This window comes from Aspergillus clavatus, genomic scaffold, assembly GCF_000002715.2.
Source record: "Aspergillus clavatus NRRL 1 1099423829797 genomic scaffold, whole genome shotgun sequence".
In the NCBI taxonomy this organism is placed as follows: Eukaryota; Fungi; Ascomycota; class Eurotiomycetes; order Eurotiales; family Aspergillaceae; genus Aspergillus; species Aspergillus clavatus.
Genome location: NW_001517102.1, coordinates 351488 through 369243, shown reverse-complemented (window position 1 = coordinate 369243; position 17756 = coordinate 351488). Strand labels below are relative to the sequence as shown.

The following is a 17756-nucleotide window of genomic DNA, read 5'->3' as shown; positions in this document are numbered from 1 at the left end:
TTATTTATATTATATTCCTTAAAGTTCCTCAGCAGCCATGCATAAAAGATTTTTATATTAGTAATTATAAGTATAGGATTAATCTATAATTAGGTTTTATCTACTTTCTACCTCTTATAAGTATATCCTATAAGTTTCTACTTAATAATAATAAGATATTCTAGATTAGAGGGAACTCTCTCTATTACTAGTAAGACATCCCTAAAATATTTCTTAACTCTCTTCTATTATTCTTAGGTAGTATCCTATATATATATCTTTATACTCTAGGATAGGAGTAAGGTTTAAGACCTTAAAGATAGATAATAATCTATAATAGTAGTTTACCTCCTATAATCCTAGGGGTAGTACTTATTTACTATATCACTCCTAGTAAATACTCTAGAAGAGTATATTAATATTAGTAAGTGGCACTCCTTAGGCTACCATCTTAAACAGCCTAGTGAAGGCTTATCTTGCATCCTCCAGCAGATCCCTAGTGGGATTATTCACTATAGGTGGCTAGTTATCACCAGTAGTTCTGGTAGGGAGGTTTTCTGTTAGGACTTATTTTAGTGACTGAGTAATACTTCTCCAGCCTAGAGTCACCATGCCTTATTTTATTTCTACCTCTCCTAGTAGGGCTTAGTAGAGAGTTCTCCTATAGTAAAAACTCTTTACTAAGCATGACCACCCTACTATCTTTTAGCTTAAATTTAGTAGTTACTTATAGGGAAGAGCAGAAGGTGTTTACTAAGATAAATATAGGTCTAGTAGAGTAAGAGTATTTAATTTCCTACTATCTATAACTTTTAGATATACTACTAGATAGAATTACTAAGGGTAAGGTAGTATTACTAGGGGTGAAGAGAAATAGGCTAGGCTAATACCTCTTTACTTATCTAGGGTAAGATCTTCTATTTATACCTAGCTACTAGCTATCTATCTAAAAGATAAGTTATAGATATTACAGAGATTTCTTAGGTTAACCTTAGTAACCTAGAGTTGACCTTAATAATTATTAATCTACTCATGATATTCATTCACTGATATCACATTTATATTATATTTCTTAAAGTTCTTTAGTAGCTATATATAAAAGGTTTCTATATTAGTAATTACTAGTATAGGATTAATCTATAATTAGGTTTTATCTACTTTTTATCTCTTATAAGTATATCCTATAAGTTTTTACTTTATAATAATAAGATATTCTAGATTAGAGGAAACTCTTCTTATTATTAATAAAATATCCCTAAAATATTTCTTAACTTTTTTTTTATTATTCTTAGATAATATCTCTTATATATATATCTTTATACTCTAGAATAGGAGTAAGGTTTAAGACCTTAAAAATAGGTAATAATCTATAATAATAATTTATCTCTTATAATCTTAGAGATAATACTTATTTATTATATTATTTTTAGTAAATACTCTAGAAAAGTATATTAATATTAGTAAGTAGTACTTCTTAGATTATTATCTTAAATAACCTAGTAAAGACTTATTTTATATCCTCTAGTAGATCCCTAGTAGGATTATTTACTATAGGTAGCTAGTTATTACTAGTAGTTCTAGTAGGGAGGTTTAAGGATATTATCTTATAAGGATTATTTTTTATTAGGACTTATTTTAGTAACTAAGTAATACTTCTCTAACCTAGAGTTATTATATCTTATTTTATTTCTATCTCTCCTAATAAGACTTAGTAGAGAGTTCTCTTATAGTAAAAACTCTTTACTAAGTATAACTACCCTACTATCTTTTAGCTTAAATTTAGTAGTTACTTATAAGAAAGAGTAGTAGGTATTTATTAAGATAAATATAAATTTAGTAAAGTAAGAGTATTTAATTTCTTACTATCTATAACTTTAGATATACTACTAGATAGAATTATTAAGGATAAGATAGTATTATTAGGAATAAAGAGAAATAGACTAGGCTAATACCTCTTTACTTATCTAGGGTAAGATCTTATATTTATATCTAGTTATTAGCTATCTATCTAAAAGATAAGTTATAGATATTATAGAGATTTCTTAGGTCAACCTTAGTAATCATTAATCTACTCATGATATTTGTTCACTAATATCACAATAATATTATTTAATCTTAATACAATATAGCTAGATATAATGAATATATTTATATAGACTCTAATAAATAGGATTATATATATAGTACTACTACTAGACAAAAGGAAGATATCTAAGATATAGCTATTAAGGAAGTCTCTTTATAGTATAAGATAGTTATCTCTTCTATAGCTTAAGGAGCTATTAATAATACTTAGTTATATAGGATTTAAGAAGATCCTAGAAAACTACTACTACTTTATAAGATAGAGAATTATTATAATATTCTATATTAATAATTTATTAATACTTAACTTCTCTATAATAAAGGGGAGGAGGGAGGCCTAAGAGATTATTTAAAAGCTAGAGAAGATATATAAATTAAGATATATAAATTAAGAGATATAAAAGAGATAAAGTAGTTCTTAAATATCTAAATTATAAGAGATAGACTAGGGAGATAACTATAACTCTTATAAATATTATATATAAAATATATAATAACTTAATATAATATAGATCTAAAGCACTTCCTAATATCTCTACTACTATATCTAAAGCTAATAAAATATATTAGAGAAGTATTAAAATATAAGATTTATTATTATTAATAATTAGTTAGCTTAATCCTATATCTAATAATAATAATAAGACCTAATGCAGCCTATATAATAAGTAAACTATCTAAGTTCCTATCTAATCTATTACTAATATATATAATAGTAGTAAGATAGATAGTAGAGTATTTATTAAGTATAAAGAGATATATAATAAAATATAATAATTAGATAGGGGCTAAGATTATATCCTTTATTAGTAATATTATCTTTATAGATAATATAAGTTAATATAGCTTAGATAAATATCTCTTTAAAGTATTTAGTAGAGTAGTAGATTAAAAGATAGTAAGATAATATATAATTATAATATTATTAATAAAGATAGAATTACTAGCTTTATTAGATGCTAGATAATAATTATATTAGTAGAAGAGATTATTTAAGGAAATTAGATTTAATCTATAGATATCTATCTTTATCTAATATAATAATTAGTAGATAGTCTAATATATAAGAAATAATAATCTTAATATTATTATAAAGCTCTAATATATTAATATTTATTAATACTAGTTAAGGGAGAAGATATAAGCTAGTAAGATTAATATTAGATAGATTAATATATATAATATAAGTATTAATAGTCTTACTAAGATATTATATAAAGAGAGACTAAAAAATTTTTATTAAGATACTAAATCTAAAGGATTTAGATACATTTAGTATATTAGTTAACTAAGATAGATAGAAGCCTATAGCTTAGTTAGTATCTAAGCTAGGGGGGTATATTATAAAGTAGTATTTATTATATTAATAATATACTTACTTATTATATCTAAATAAATATAATATAATATATACTAACTAGTATATTTATCTATTTATTTATATCTACTAGAAAGAAGCTAGGATAAAAGAATAAGAGAAGGATATACCTCTATATCTAAGCTATATATCTATATCTATTAGTATTTATATTACCCTAATACCTAAGCTATAATAAATAACTTTCTCTATAAGAGTATATCTTAGTAATTAGAATTAAGGTATTAAAAGATAAGTCATCTTTATATTCTTAGACTTTGGGTCATCCTATATAAGCTCATTGGGCCGTGACTCTTAGATGCTCTTATTTCTAACAAATATGTCTTGCAGACACAAAGAAGACATCCTCTCGATTCTGTAGGAGTCATTTCTGAAAATCAAAGGAGGCGGCCTTCAGTTCAGGTCGTTAATGAGGGGGACATGCCATATCGCTGGGATGAAGGAATTGTGACTGGTTATCAAGGTTGACTTGAGAACTGGAAACATGTCAAAGTAGTACATATATTACCACCAGTTAGGAAGTGATGTCTGGATACCCTTTTAGCTGAGTGGGATGCTATGAGAATTAATATCCAGCTTGATTTTATGCTATAGGAAATACCTAATGATATGGTCCACGCATTTTCGTGATCTTAATTCGATTCGTTCTTAGATCTTAGAAATGCCCTATGTGAGGCACAAGAACACTTTTCCAACGCTCCCAACAGCACTCAAGTAGTGAGCACACCCAAGTGGCGAGATCAGAACGCCCCAGGCGTGAAATCAACCACCTGCGCCTTCTCCAGGACTGCACCCAGACTCTTCACAAACTCCAGATGCGCCGAATCCTTCTGCACATAGTAGTCCCTGTCCTCCACGCTCTCAAACTCCACCACAAAGACATGCGTGATCCCATTCTGTGCTCGTCAGCGCGGGTCTCCTTGACTGACGGGGTCACGGGGCAAGACGAACCTGCAGCCCCTCGATGGAATTGTCTTTTCCGCCGGAGGAAGCCTTGATGTAGGGTTTCTGTGAGGTAGGGTGGATGCAGTTGGTCTTCAAGGCGAGCATGCGGTCACAGGTCTATCCTGATCAATTATTGCGTTACTGTTGAGCTGTGGTGGGATACGATACGTACGTCCTTGACCTCCGCAGGACTGGCGGTGGATTTGAACTGGAATTGAACGATGTGTGTCACGGTCATTTTGAGTGTGGATAGCGTACTATTAGGATGAGTGTTAGAGGAGCTGAATGGGGGCTGAAAGATGATATGATAGATGATAGATGCACTCGGTTGAGGATGAAGGAATTCGAGCTGAGCGCGGAGTGGGGGTGAGTTGTTTGTTGGTGGGATCATGATCCCTGTCAGATGTCGGAGGAACTTTTTGCATTGTTGAGTGCAGAGTTTCTATCAATTAGAGATAGAACAGGAGAGGCACATGGCCCATGCTCTATCTAGAAAGTGATTCAGCCCAGAAACAACAGCGATGTTGTTCCTCGATTGTTTGTTGATATTGAAGCTGTATTGGGACTGATGACGTCACCCCCACACATACAAGAGAGGATGGGATTTGATAGCGACAATGAAGCAAAAAGTGCCCCGAGTAGAGACACACTGCAGAGAATAAATGGCAGCCAGTTGCTAAACACATTGTTATTGAGCTTGACCGAGATGCAAGCTCTATAATTCATCTACAGCAAACCCCTTCTACACGTCTATACACCATGTGTATCTAGGATTTCGCCACGAAAGTCACAACAATGGCAGTTCTATCCACTCTAATAACGAGAGACGTTCCTTTCGGCGATCTGTGAAACTCTAATACCAAGGTCTCGCTTCCAGGAGGAAAAATGTGATGCTTATGTTCTGACAACACAGATAGGCCGAATCCCCCAAACTCCCTCGTTGTCGTCCAAAAACGGCGGGCGAAAAGTGGTTCTGGCCTCCTCTAACCTTGCCTTCAGTCTCTTGTCTATCAAATCACTTTCCCCTGGACATCCCTCAAGCTCCCAGTGCCCTTGTGACATGCCCTTCTCATCGTCTAATTCCGGGGTCGGGCTGACGATGACAAGTAATTCGCTTGGACTCCGAAAGATCTCCCACAAGCCCAATAAATCCCTACTAGTTAAGAGCGTATCCATAGAGACTGCCAGTCGTATCAAGCCTAGATCATACCATGCGCTCTCTTCTGGCTCCAGCATATTCCACGGTTCATCGATAAGGTCAGGAATTCTCTGCTGGGGGAGATAGAGTATATCACGTGTTAAAATGAACGGACGCGTAAAGACATGACATTTTCTTTCTTCATCGAAATGCATCCTGACGCTTTGCTCTCTGGCCCAGCCGAGGGCAACGCTGCGGGCCTCGTGGCTGACAAACACCAGCGGGATCGGAACCTCGACGTAGAGTTCTAGATCGGGACGGAAATCAAGGGTCAAGTTACTATCCCACTCGGCGCTGTGATGGTAACGCTCGTCGGAGGGTGTTAGGTAGCGGCGGCGCCAGCATCCCTTTTTGTATGGGCGCAGGGCTGGCCTGTCTTGGTCACATAAGGAGTTGCGCCAGATCTGACAGCGGAGCTCGGGCGGGAGATGTGAGAAAGGATGGAATGTGCGGATTGCTACTTTTGTTGCTGTTTTCGACGTAGTTTCCAACATTCTTCGTGTTGGGACTAAGTTGAATTGTTAATTAGGAGTTGAGGTAGTGACTCTATGTGGAAAAGCGGAATATCAGTGCACTGCCACTTTCAGTGTCTAGGGATTCAACCACTGTCCCAAGTTTCCCAACCCAGATGAAGTCTCCTCCGGACTCTGGAGTCCGGGCTGTATAGATCCTAGAACTGTACAGAGTAGATCGTAGATCCATTCAGTATCGACCACCAGAGCACTACCGATTGTTCCCGGCGCCACTGTTCCTTGGCATCGGGGACCTTCCGGGATTCCCCACAAGGACACAAACTGTCGGGACCACACCAGAACAGTAAGCGTGTACAAAGAGTCAACTGTGGACAGGCTGAATATTGCGACTATCATTGCCTGCAGGATGACAAAATGGGCAATCACTTTCGATTCATTCTCGAATTGAATTCGGTTGATCGAGTAGTCTATTGCACGATCCATTGCTGCTTGATGAGTATTTGATATCAGACCTCCTTCCCCTGCGGTATGGTATAGTTCGCTGCATAGTGCCTATGGGATGTATGCTCCCGCTGCTGGTTATAGTCATCACCTGCTCATCTTGATCCTGTAGGGACTAGAGAGCCAGAAAGGGAAATGAGGCCAGCGTCTTACTTTCGCCGACGGAGACGAGGCTGTTTGGTAAAGATCCAGTCAAAAGAAAGAAAGAAAAACAAACAGAGTGCTCATCACGGGTACCTTATGCACCACAGTTGATACCTAAAATCATAGTATAGTATGCGTTCCTGTCCATTGCATGGCGCATATAGTCCGAAATATCTCAGAGAACTGGGCCAATAGGTACAGAACTCTGCTTGTCATGACAAGATGACGACATCCCAACCCACTGTCAGCAAAACAGTCATAGTTGCAAATAAGCTGAATAAATCAATGATTATAATCATAATCATTATTGGTACTCAGTTTGCAAGAAGCGAGGTTGCCGAAGTGAACCCATGCATGCTGCTGGCCAGGTGTTCTTCGGGTTCCTTGTATGGGTCCCCGAGATCAAAAGTTGTCCGTCCGCATTGCGGCGACTTGATCAATTATTGGACATGCATAAGTACACGATACTTATGATCTGAATTTCTGGCATTCGAATACGTGTCTTCTTGGACCAATAGTCAAGTGCATGGGTTGTTGAAAAAGCGAGGAAGAATAGGCTGGCGGAGGGACTCCGTCCTCAGGCACAGTATACTCATGCCATCCCCGAGAAGCCTCTGGTCGCCGAATCGGGGATCTCGGGAACCCTGGGAATCACATCCTGTCATCTGGAGATCGGGATGAGGTCCCAAATTTCTGATTTGTAGAATACCTAATGAACGAGAAAAGGGGAGGGGAAAAGGGGGTATAAAAAAAAATGAGAACCAATTGATACTCACCATCTGATAAAAGAAGTGTCAAAGCACTCTGTCACTTTATTTTTGAACAAATTGAATTGTAAAACCATCTCTCGGTGTAGTCCAGCCATGACCCGAGACTCTCCAGTATAATAACCATGCAGGATCCCACCCCGTCCAAACAACCTCGCCAGCCATCCTCGCTGGCGTGTGTCACTTGTCGCCGCCGCCATTTGAAATGTGACGCTCAGATGCCCGTGTGTGGACGCTGCCAGGCTTCGACTACCGAATGTCGCTATATCCGATCTAGGCGTGGTCTGCGCACGAAGAATGGAACACCTCATCCCCAGCTTCTGGATGACAACGAGATCGCTTTGTTTCCGGCCATTGACCCGGATGCCTTTCCTGACTGGCTGAGTGCCACGACAATGGCTTCCGAGCTGGTAGATGTATGACCTCCTTCAGCGTGCGGATCTCGACAAAGCGTCACTAACAGAACATAGACAAGCCAAGCCCTCTTCCAGCCCGTCAGTACCTCTCCGGCGATAGAGATTCCCCAGATACCAGATGCCGCGCTCGCCTGGCCAGAACCGGATAATGCTATCACGCCGGAAATCGCCTATGATTCAATGATCCAGCTCTACTATCAGAGCTTCCATCGCTCGCATCCCCTGCTGGTTCCACGGAAGGCACTGCATTCTTCGCTATGCGGACGAATACCTCCTTATATCATATCAATAATGCGCTTCATCGGCGCCCACTACCACTCAGATATATCCCTCAGAGAGCTCTTCCGCCAATCGGCTTATTCCGTGCTCTCCGAGTCAACACCGCGGAACGGGTACAAGGTACAGGGAATGGTGTTGCTTGCCATCATTGACCATGCGCATGGCACCGAAGACAGCGCCAACCGAACGATGCAAGAAGCTGTTAACCTCGCGCTGGAACTGGGCATGAATCGCGCGGCGTATGCGACGGATCACTCCGAGGGAAACTCGATACTCGAGGAGAGCTGGCGCAGGACTTTCTGGGAGCTTTATTGTGTCGACGGCTACCTGGCGGGTATGCGGGACCAGACATCTTTTCGATTGTTCCATCAGAAGGCGGAGGTTAAGCTACCTTGTGATGAAGGGCTGTATAATTCTGGACATCCAGTAGGTTCCTCTATTTCTTTCTTATTCCCGGGTCTGATGGCTTTTCTAACTCATGCGTGCTAGGTCATATCCAGCAACCAAACCCTCAAAGATCTGGTGAACAGCTGGTCGTTCAATGGTGATGAGCAAAGGTTCTCCTCATTCGCGTATCGAATCAACGCTGCGCGTTTGCTAGGAATGGTCATGGAACTGAACCGATCACTGGAGGTCGACATCGAGTCACAGATCGAGGTCCTGGACGCATCCCTAGTGACGTCCCTCATGCAACTGCCGTCATGCCAGAACGAGGTATATGGCGCCTCAAGCCTAGACGAAATGACTTTCCAGGCTGAAATGACGAGTTACCTGTGGGTTTTCCACTTATCATCCGACCCTCCTGCCCACCCCCTGCAAAGACAAAGACTGACCTAAATCCAGAGCACTTATCTACCTCCACCATCCTCGCTCAAACATGCGCTTTGCTTCAATCCACGCCCACACTCCCTGCACGCGACTTCCCGCAACAACCGAACCCTCTCTCCCCTCCGCCACCCTCGACCTGCATTCCCAGAAGCTCCTCCGTGCAGCAGATATGCTCTCAAACCTCGCCACGCTCCCCAACCCGGTCAAATACCGTACCCCGTTCTTCACCTGTGCCCTGGCGATGTGCGTGGTGGTGCACACCGTTGCGTGTCTGTTTGTGCCGGCGCCGGAGAAGCCGGAGTCCATCAAGGCGAGGATTCAGCTGGGCGTTGGCGCGTTGCATGTGCTTGGCAAGATATGGCCGCTGGCGAAGACCGTTAGGCAGCGGTTGATTAACATGTATCAGGAGGTGGGATTGCGGTGTCCGTGATTTGGTTTGCATTGCGTTGCGACAAGATACCCGGTTTTGGGCTCATTTAGCCTTTCTTTTTCTTTTCTTCTTTCCCTTTTTCGATTGTTTGGCGTGTGTGGAGTCGGGACTTGCTGGTTGAGTGTGCTCGCAACCATGACGCATGGCGACTTCAAATATTTGTTTACATGTTTCTTTCCCCGGCATTCTCATACTCTCCGTCCAGCGAGGAGATACATAGTGCACACAAAATAAAGTGGACATACGGAATATTACTGTGGATACAACGCTCCCGACAGAGGCAAGTTTCATATGAATAATAAATGTTGTGATGTCGGTGTACCAACGAATATTACCATGACTATACCCAGGCAGTGTATACAGTCACTACTGACAAGAGGCGTATTATATTTTAGGGAGGTAATACGAGACGCAAAATACGAGACCAGAGAGTCAAAAAGCGGATGGGTTTACCTCTGAAACTCCTGTTCCATAGCGAGGGATATCTGATCTGCTGTGAGTCAGCCAACCGGTCGCTTGAGAAGGAAAAAAAAAAAAAAATAAGCTTCGAGGGGAAGCTGACCTCGCATGCCCTGCAGCGCTTCAAATGCCACCGAGCAATTCGTCAAGCACTTAAGTAGCAGCCGCAAGCTCTGGTGCAACTCGTTCAGAAGCCCCGTCAACGACGACGTGTTCGCAAAGTTGGATGCTTCCATGCGGCGCTCGCGGAGAGACCGCGCTTTCAAACATAGCATCAGCATCACGTAACCAGACTGCATTCCGCAGCAGGCGAATGTAAGGACGCTTCTTGGGATCTCGACTCGGGAGGTGGTGGATAGATATGGGGGACTGTTGAGCGGGATTTCGTTGGTTGGGTTCGGAAAGGGGAGGTTGTGGAGGAGAGTAACGATGTTGAGGGCGCCGTGGAAGCAGATTTTCGACGATTCATGGGAGGTAAAGGGGAGTTGGAGGGGCGATGGTGGTAGAAGATCTGTGGATAGCGGTCCTTGGACTCCATTCTGACATGGTGGTTCTGCGCGGCAGTCAGGGTCGGAGTCAGTAGGCGTTGGTCCGAATTCATAGAGTCGTTGATGGAAGCTAGGTATATCTTGGAAGGCACATAGTCGGTGAGCTTTGATCCTCGCACTGGTGGCATGTTGTCAGTTGGGAGGATGTGCTGATGTTGGGTGCTCTGCTCACGTGTGCAATCGAATCTCGGCAACTGTGATCATGATCTTGGAAGCCATTGACTCTGGAGACTCCAGCCGAGGAGCTATCTTCGACACAGACGGAGCGTCTCTGCAAAGAAACAGCAAGGAGCCGATCTGTGCGTCCAGATCCAGCATCCTTTCACCGATTCCAGGAATGGGACAGCCTGATACCTTGATCTCTTCCAGGTCTCGGACAAACGCAACAGCTTCCAGAAGAGTTTGTTGGGCTTCAACTGGAATTTTCCAGCCCTTTGAGAAGAATGAGTTAGGCGGCTTCGAATCAAAGCGCATGGGTGAGCATACCTCTGGATAGGGGGTCACAAAATGAGGATCAAACAGGTTAAATGATGCGGGCTACTCCCAGTTAGCTGCTTCAACCCAATACACCATGCGCTGAACCTCAACTTACCAAGTTGCTCACAATCGCTGCTTGACACGCCACGATATACTACTCGTTTTGTCCTTCATCAGCTAATTCTGGCTCATTTCTAGAACGGACAGAAAGACCCACTGTCATCCACCACGCCCTTCGTTTGCCGCTTGCATATTCATCTTCGTCAAGCGATTCATGCAGTGACAGTTTCATGGCCATGCTCAACGCCTCTCCAGCCCGATCTCGCATCGTGCTCAGATTTCCGCGTTGTGCATACTCATACACACTTAGCAGATTGAGCGCCACGATACTTTCTAGATGTACAGGTAGCTTAGGATGGAATGGCTTCCGGTTTAATCCTTGAAGACCATCAGGCTGATCCAACGACTCCGAGTCAACCCCGATAGCAGCAAGGGCGTTTCGAGCGAAGGAATGCGCGAATTCCCTACGAAGCTTGACATACCCTGCTCTTGAAGGATTGATTTCCTCCGGATGGGGAATGAGAACCAGGATGGCCGAAATGGCCAGGCTGAGCGGACTAGAGGGCTCGAACTCGGGTCTCTGGCACAAGGGGCGGTTATATACAGGCGATCGTTCGGGTGGGGGTAGAATAGGGTGATACGGATGGATGAAGACGTAGTAGGCATCCAGACTGTTCTAGCCATCAGCAGCTGGTGTTTCCGACGTTCTCTCCCTGACCAAGCCTTACAGATCCTCGTCACTCCCATATAACTGGAGTTGGTTTGATAATGACGCCTTGGTCGTCGGTACTGTCGGGTCTCCCGCGATTGGAGCAAAGACAGAGTCAAAGATCGAATCAATCTCCTCCATTGGCGTGCCAACACTGCGCAACCCTGCGCCAGGACCACTCATGCTTGCCAATTGGCTCAGCCATTCTACGAGCCGAGATAAAAAAGGAGATGTTAACAGGGTCATTGCATGGTTAGTACGAACCAGATCGGGGAACTATACCTTCACAATCCGAGCTCCAAGACGTTGGATTCTCCGAGCTGCTGTTCGGCTCACTCTTTGCTTGCAATGTGTCCATCATGCCAGATTTTCTCTTGCTATATCGCGGTCCTCCCCGCCTGCTCGGGATGTATGAACAAATGTTACCTTTGGCAGCGCAATTGAAACACACGCTCTGGCCGTCGCACCGAATCCGCGACGCACGACTGTACAAAGTGTTGTCCGTCAGAGCTCTGCTGTAACATCCAGACACACTTGATTCGCTCCAATGCGAAGGGATTACGCACCACGAAAGACAGGCAACTTTGACGGGTGGCCTACGAGACACGGAGTGCTTGGGCTCGACATCTGCTGTCGAAGACATCACTGCGATAGTTCGAAATCATTATTGCAGGGACTGCAATGTTAAAGATGATTCAAATAGAGGGGTTCAAAAACCACCATGAAGAAAATCCCCGGCATTGACGGTGGGGGTGTTTCTTCACGGGATATGGGAAGCGAAAAAATGCAAACCCCGGTCGGGATTCGCTTAGCCCGAGTTGATGCCAACCGAGTGACCGACACATCCATCTCGAATCTTCATTTCCAGGCTCAACGGCCAACGGTCACGAATAAGCTTCTTGGCGACGACTAACAGCGATGATCCGGAAGAGGCCGAGAAGGCACGGGAGGGGAACAATAATGGGGACTACCTACGTGATTTATGATGTATCATGTATCACTGTGTCACATTCCGGCTGAAAAATCCACGAGGGAAGTGGAGTTGTACAGTGGCTTGCGGCGCATAAGGACTGCCCTTGATCCACCCCCAGCTAATGAGATGCATGAAACGATATGTGAGGAGGGATTTTGCAGCTTCTAGCCTCGGGCACCCATCATCCTTATATTAAAGGCGGGATCCATGCATATCCCGTTTGATCAGATCCCGATCGAAGGATCCAGATTCCGGAGTCCTAGCTTTCTAGTCTCGCTCGCGTTGGCTTCCCCATGGAGGGTAGTTATGCTCCGTCTAGTGGCATATTTGTAGATAAGTATTGAGTAAGTTGCGATGGCCCGTCTCCCCCAGCAGAGGATAACGATCTGACAGCGCAGATAGTTGCCAACTTGAATGTATCTCTAGCTGCGCAAAAGCCCATAATCCAGGTGTTCTTTCTCAGAAGGTTTTACCAGTAGCAGCACATGCATTGTCTCTACTGTTCCATCTCTAGCCGACCAAAGGCTATTATACCATCGTCATAACCTTGCATGTGACCCATCATCACCCTATGTATCCGACTTTCTCAGAAGCCGGCAATTGCAGATCCAACTCCTGGCAAACTCACATCTTTGTCCTCCATACTGTTGCATGTCGCACTGGAGGCCAAATTTAGTCCCTGCAGTCGCGGAAAATCTGCGCAGCAGCGAGGTCTAAACCTCATTAAAGCTAGACGGGTCCAAAGAACAAGTCCTTAAGCTTGTCGCAGGAGGAGAAAAGCCAACATTGGCTCCATTGGCTCCATTGATACCCAACTGGTCATCGAACAGCCGGTATTCTGATGTAAAGTCTCTAGCCCTGGGTAGGGAGTGCCATTGCGATGTTTGCCATAGCTCTGCCTGCTCACCGTGATCCCCTACAGGCAGGTAATAACCAGACACAGGTGTTCCACCTTCCGGTACAGCACGCAGAAGAGAGCTTGGGTGCAACCATGTACAGCCGCGATGCTTCTGTGATTGCAACGTCCAGCAGAGGCAGCTTTCCAGGTGCGGCTTTGACAAATTCTTTCTCAGAGGTCACTGGCTTTGTCTTCGAGAATACGCTGAAGCTGGGGCTGAGACAGCACGGCCCACACAAGGTATGTCAGAGCGACTGCTGTTGTATCTGAGCCTGACAGATCAAACTTCCCGCTTGGAGTATCATATCGATATCCGTGAGAGTTGTGATAATTCTTGTCAGATTCACGAATTGATTGCCGAAAAGATGTTTGTGGTGGCATTACTCGTCGCGCAATTACTTACCGTGTGCCGTCCATACTCGAAGAGATATCCATTGGCGTGACACATCGTCCGGAAGGCCTTGTGAAGTATATACCGTCCAAGCAAATCCACGAGAGGAGAGCTCCGCATTGAATTCTCAAGCCCATCATCGTCGACTCAAGTACTTGGATGTACTGAGCTAACTACTGCACAGACTCAGCATCGGCCAAACACACGCAGCACAGGTTACACTGCATCTCACCTGTCCCAGATGCAACATATCAACCGACCCTTCGAATGTCAACAGCCCACTGACATCACTCTCCAGCAAAGTCCGCCATTTCAAGACATCAAACATCTCATCTCTTCACTGCCACCTCCCCTCGGACCACCGGCCGAACCTTATCCCTCACCACTTCTTTCCACGACTACCGTATATCGGACTTGGAGAGGCGATTTCAGGATTCTATATAGAACCCGAAGTACGTTTGTCAGATGGCCAGCTGCGTGATAAGGGCCAGGGAGGTGGTATTCATACCCGGACTGACCAGCGGGCAACCGCAAAAGCCCGTATACCTGGCCACCCGACTGTATGTCTTGCTTTGCACTTGGCTCTAATACTCACTTGTATCTTCCGGTCAGTGTTGCCATTGGCTCTTCATCATGAATTCTTCCTACATGGATCAAAGCACCATAAGCACTCACAAGGGCGACTCTCCACCTCGTCTGTTGACTTCATACATATGGCCGCATGCATCTCCACATTTCGTATTGCTACGGGGTACCGTCTATATGCCAAAGCTTGTGCTTGATGTGTTCTATATCTATTACTGAGCATTTACGTCCCTTGTCTGGACAGAGCATATACCGAAGACACGCTCTTAGTCCCCAGAGATTTATCATGTCAATATCAGATAAGAAAATTGCTTGAGATTGAACGTCTAAGTTTGTGCATTTGAACGTATATTGTGATATATCTCATGATTGGTACAGGCCCAGGTCCTGAAGCCTTGAAGCCTCTGGTAATAGGTCGTTCTTGACCGTCAGGTATCTGCACCGTTAAAGGCGTCGGAAACGAGTAGGAGGATAGACAAGGAAATGGTCAAGAACCGTGTATATAATGTAGAAGAAGTTGCACATGTACAGAGAATGATAAAAGATGTGGGTTCGCTAGTGCGTCGAAGGGAAGCTATTCAAAGCTTTGCGTGCTTGCTTGGAAGAGAGGAGCAAGTAGGTGAGGATCTGATGTAGAGGGTATCTTGATAAAGGATATATGACGGACGGAGGAGTGGAGTCAAGATAGGGAGAAGATATGTTGGAGGAGAATGAGCGTGGGCGTCGACATTAGGTATATGAAATCATCGAAATAAAGCAAAGAGGAGATTTGTGATTACCTCCTCCACCTTCGAGACGCGTTCTCGGTGCCTGTCATTGGGTGTTGTATCGAATCTTTACTCGACCTTTCGCTCCCCTCGGCCTCAGGGTAGGCCGGTTCGTGCGTGATTTCGATGGTGGTATGCTGGAACACCTTGCCCATGGGCGCCAGTTCCATGCCAGGCTGTACGATATTGTCTGTTGATCCATCGCGTACGGGGCTGCTCATGTCCTCGTCCTCATCGTTGCGGTCCCTGCGAGTACGCAGGACGCTGATCTCGGCGTGATTATGGTGAGGGTCCGCAGTGATGGTGGTAAGATGGTTATCTGCTCTCCGATTTTTGCCGCTTGGAAATCGATTGTAGCTGTTGGTTTCACTTGGTTCAGATTCAAGGATCAGGTTCCGGCGGGTGAGAGTGTAAAGCAGCACATCCACTAGACCGGAACTTGTGATCAGCGCCCCAGCGATGCAGAAATAGACCACACTCGGTGTATTGCCCTGTGCGGTGGCCATCCGTCCGGCTGCCAGGGGAAGTGACAAGACAAGGTATGATAATGGGTAGATCACCATGTAGCCGATGACTCGACGGATGCGCTTGAGACTTTCCGTATGACTGCTTCCGAGGATCGCGGACCGTGCAATTTGTCGACGCAGTTGGAACCACATGATTGCATAGAGACAGACTGTGCCAAACTCCGCCAGGAAAATCCAGAGATAATGCGTCCATAGGCGGACGGCCTCGTATTCTTCACTGATCCAGCACTTTGATTGATCAGCGAACTCGTAGCGTCAATCAAATCCGAAAAATGCTTACCCAGGCGCCAGATGGAAGGAAAATATCTTTCCCATGCGCCGCAAGTGGGATGATAACCAACACAGCGACGAATATCCAAAGACCGATTACTCCCCCGAGGAACACTCGATAGCTAAGTTTGTGGCCCATGGCAACAAGAAGGTATGTATGGATCGCAATGGCGAGCACGAAAAGACCACTAGCTGGGTCCCCAATCTGCAACCAGAATCCCTGAAGAAAGCAGGCCGCAGAAGAAGCTTGCATCTTGTCCTCGGCAATCCATTTGATACATATAAGAAACGCAAGAGATTGTTGAAGATCGGCCAGGACCAGGTTGTAGATGAGTACGACGTACTGATTGTAACCGATGTACCGGTGATAGTTGGAGCGCCAGAAGACTAGACGGTAGGTGATGAAGCAGATGAGGGCAAGTGTTGCAACGAAAGAGAGAATGGCCATAACGGCAACCGCGATAAGGCCCTTATGCTGAGCGCTGGGTATAGGATCGATGTCTAATGTGACGCCCCCGTCGGTGTACGCCAGTCGGGGAGACAAAACATGCCAATCAGCATCACTGCTCCCCGACATGAACGTCATCGAGCCTAAACGCATTGTGTGTGAGTGTATTGTGATATAGCGTTCCTGTTCGTTGCGATTGCAGTCATTCTCTTCGTAGACTCGAATCCGGAAGAAGAGTGCCGAGGTAGGTCGAGCGTTTTGCAGAAAAGCAGTCCGACCTTACACATTCGAGGATATTCTTCAATGTGACAATATAAGAACGCCTAACTCCCTCAAATGTCGTTCAAGAGCGACCTAAGACCACCGATCACCGCTGAACGAAAAGAGAAAGAGGGAAAATGAGCGGATAAAGAAGAGCCAAGGAATCAAAGGGCAAAGAGACGATATGGATCAGAGAGGGTTGGCAGATCGATTCAAGTTGCAACGGTCGATTCTACCACCTACTTTAGCAGAGCCTGCCTTGGAATAGTCCTGATTCCTGAGCGCATGTGGTGGACTGTGCGGAGCTGCCCGCGAGATTTGCGTTTAGCAATGGAATAGTGGTAGTACTAGTGTAGATGAGAAGGCACTAGATAAAAGAAACGGACTGATAATATAATTGTTGCATGTTGATCGCCCGGATTATTATCGAATTTGTAATGGGATGCTAACAGCAAAACCCTACCGGAAGGTCAACGATCATGTTCACTCTATTATTTTGACACTCCTGACTGCGAGTAATGATTGCTCCACCATATGAAATCTCCTTGGACCATAGGAATTGAAAGGAGGGGCGCGTCAGGAACCTTGCAGAGTAGGTTCGCCTCTCTGAACACGAGCATTGGCACCGTCAAGCTTGGCCATAATTCGTTATCGGCCAAGAGAGACCAACGCTCATGACAATGGGAATGACAGATGGTTGGACTGTCCCTGATCTCTTGGTTCATAATTCAATAGCCACAAAGGCTAACACTCATGGGACTGACGTTTCCTGAGGGGTATCCTGAGCTGACACCTCTTATTCGCCGCAGCTGCAGGGATGTGAGAGACCGTCCCAAGTGGCCAGAAGGGAGTGGTGGGTGTCGTGAGTTGGACCACTTTTGCCATAGTGGATTCAAGCCTGTAGGCTGTAGGTCACGGACTCCCAATCTCAATGAAGGCCAGTTAGGGCTTATCATCCGT

The 17756-nt window shown here is 44.4% G+C and overlaps 5 protein-coding genes across 5 annotated transcripts, besides 2 other annotated features; 2 read left to right on the top strand and 3 right to left on the bottom strand.

The window, feature by feature from the left end:
• Positions 1–1571: 1571 nt before the first annotated feature.
• Positions 1572–1616: a microsatellite.
• Positions 1617–2427: 811 nt separating this feature from the next.
• Positions 2428–2466: a microsatellite.
• A 1716-nt stretch (positions 2467–4182) lies between these two features.
• ACLA_006500 (Dabb family protein) lies at positions 4183–4625 on the bottom strand (the record flags this gene model as incomplete). Its single annotated transcript, XM_001273318.1, has 3 exons — positions 4183–4338; positions 4394–4504; positions 4560–4625. 3 exons carry the CDS (start codon positions 4623–4625, stop codon positions 4183–4185), a joined length of 333 nt encoding a protein of 110 aa, XP_001273319.1.
• A 2970-nt stretch (positions 4626–7595) lies between these two features.
• On the top strand, positions 7596–9423 carry ACLA_006490 (Zn(II)2Cys6 transcription factor; the record flags this gene model as incomplete). The annotated part of the gene is made up of 4 exons (XM_001273317.1): positions 7596–7886; positions 7941–8591; positions 8655–8938; positions 9009–9423. The coding sequence occupies 4 exons, from the start codon at positions 7596–7598 to the stop codon at positions 9421–9423; spliced, it is 1641 nt and encodes a 546-aa protein (XP_001273318.1).
• Positions 9424–9872: 449 nt separating this feature from the next.
• Positions 9873–12034, bottom strand: ACLA_006480 (transcription factor domain-containing protein; the record flags this gene model as incomplete). The annotated part of the gene is made up of 6 exons (XM_001273316.1): positions 9873–9913; positions 9986–10548; positions 10603–10862; positions 11125–11638; positions 11696–11882; positions 11959–12034. The coding sequence occupies 6 exons, from the start codon at positions 12032–12034 to the stop codon at positions 9873–9875; spliced, it is 1641 nt and encodes a 546-aa protein (XP_001273317.1).
• A 1606-nt stretch (positions 12035–13640) lies between these two features.
• On the top strand, positions 13641–13990 carry ACLA_006470 (uncharacterized protein; the record flags this gene model as incomplete). Its single annotated transcript, XM_001273315.1, has 2 exons — positions 13641–13787; positions 13889–13990. 2 exons carry the CDS (start codon positions 13641–13643, stop codon positions 13988–13990), a joined length of 249 nt encoding a protein of 82 aa, XP_001273316.1.
• A 1308-nt stretch (positions 13991–15298) lies between these two features.
• On the bottom strand, positions 15299–16688 carry gprC (the record flags this gene model as incomplete). Its single annotated transcript, XM_001273314.1, has 2 exons — positions 15299–16045; positions 16098–16688. The coding sequence occupies 2 exons, from the start codon at positions 16686–16688 to the stop codon at positions 15299–15301; spliced, it is 1338 nt and encodes a 445-aa protein (XP_001273315.1).
• Between the last annotated feature and the right edge of the window lie 1068 nt (positions 16689–17756).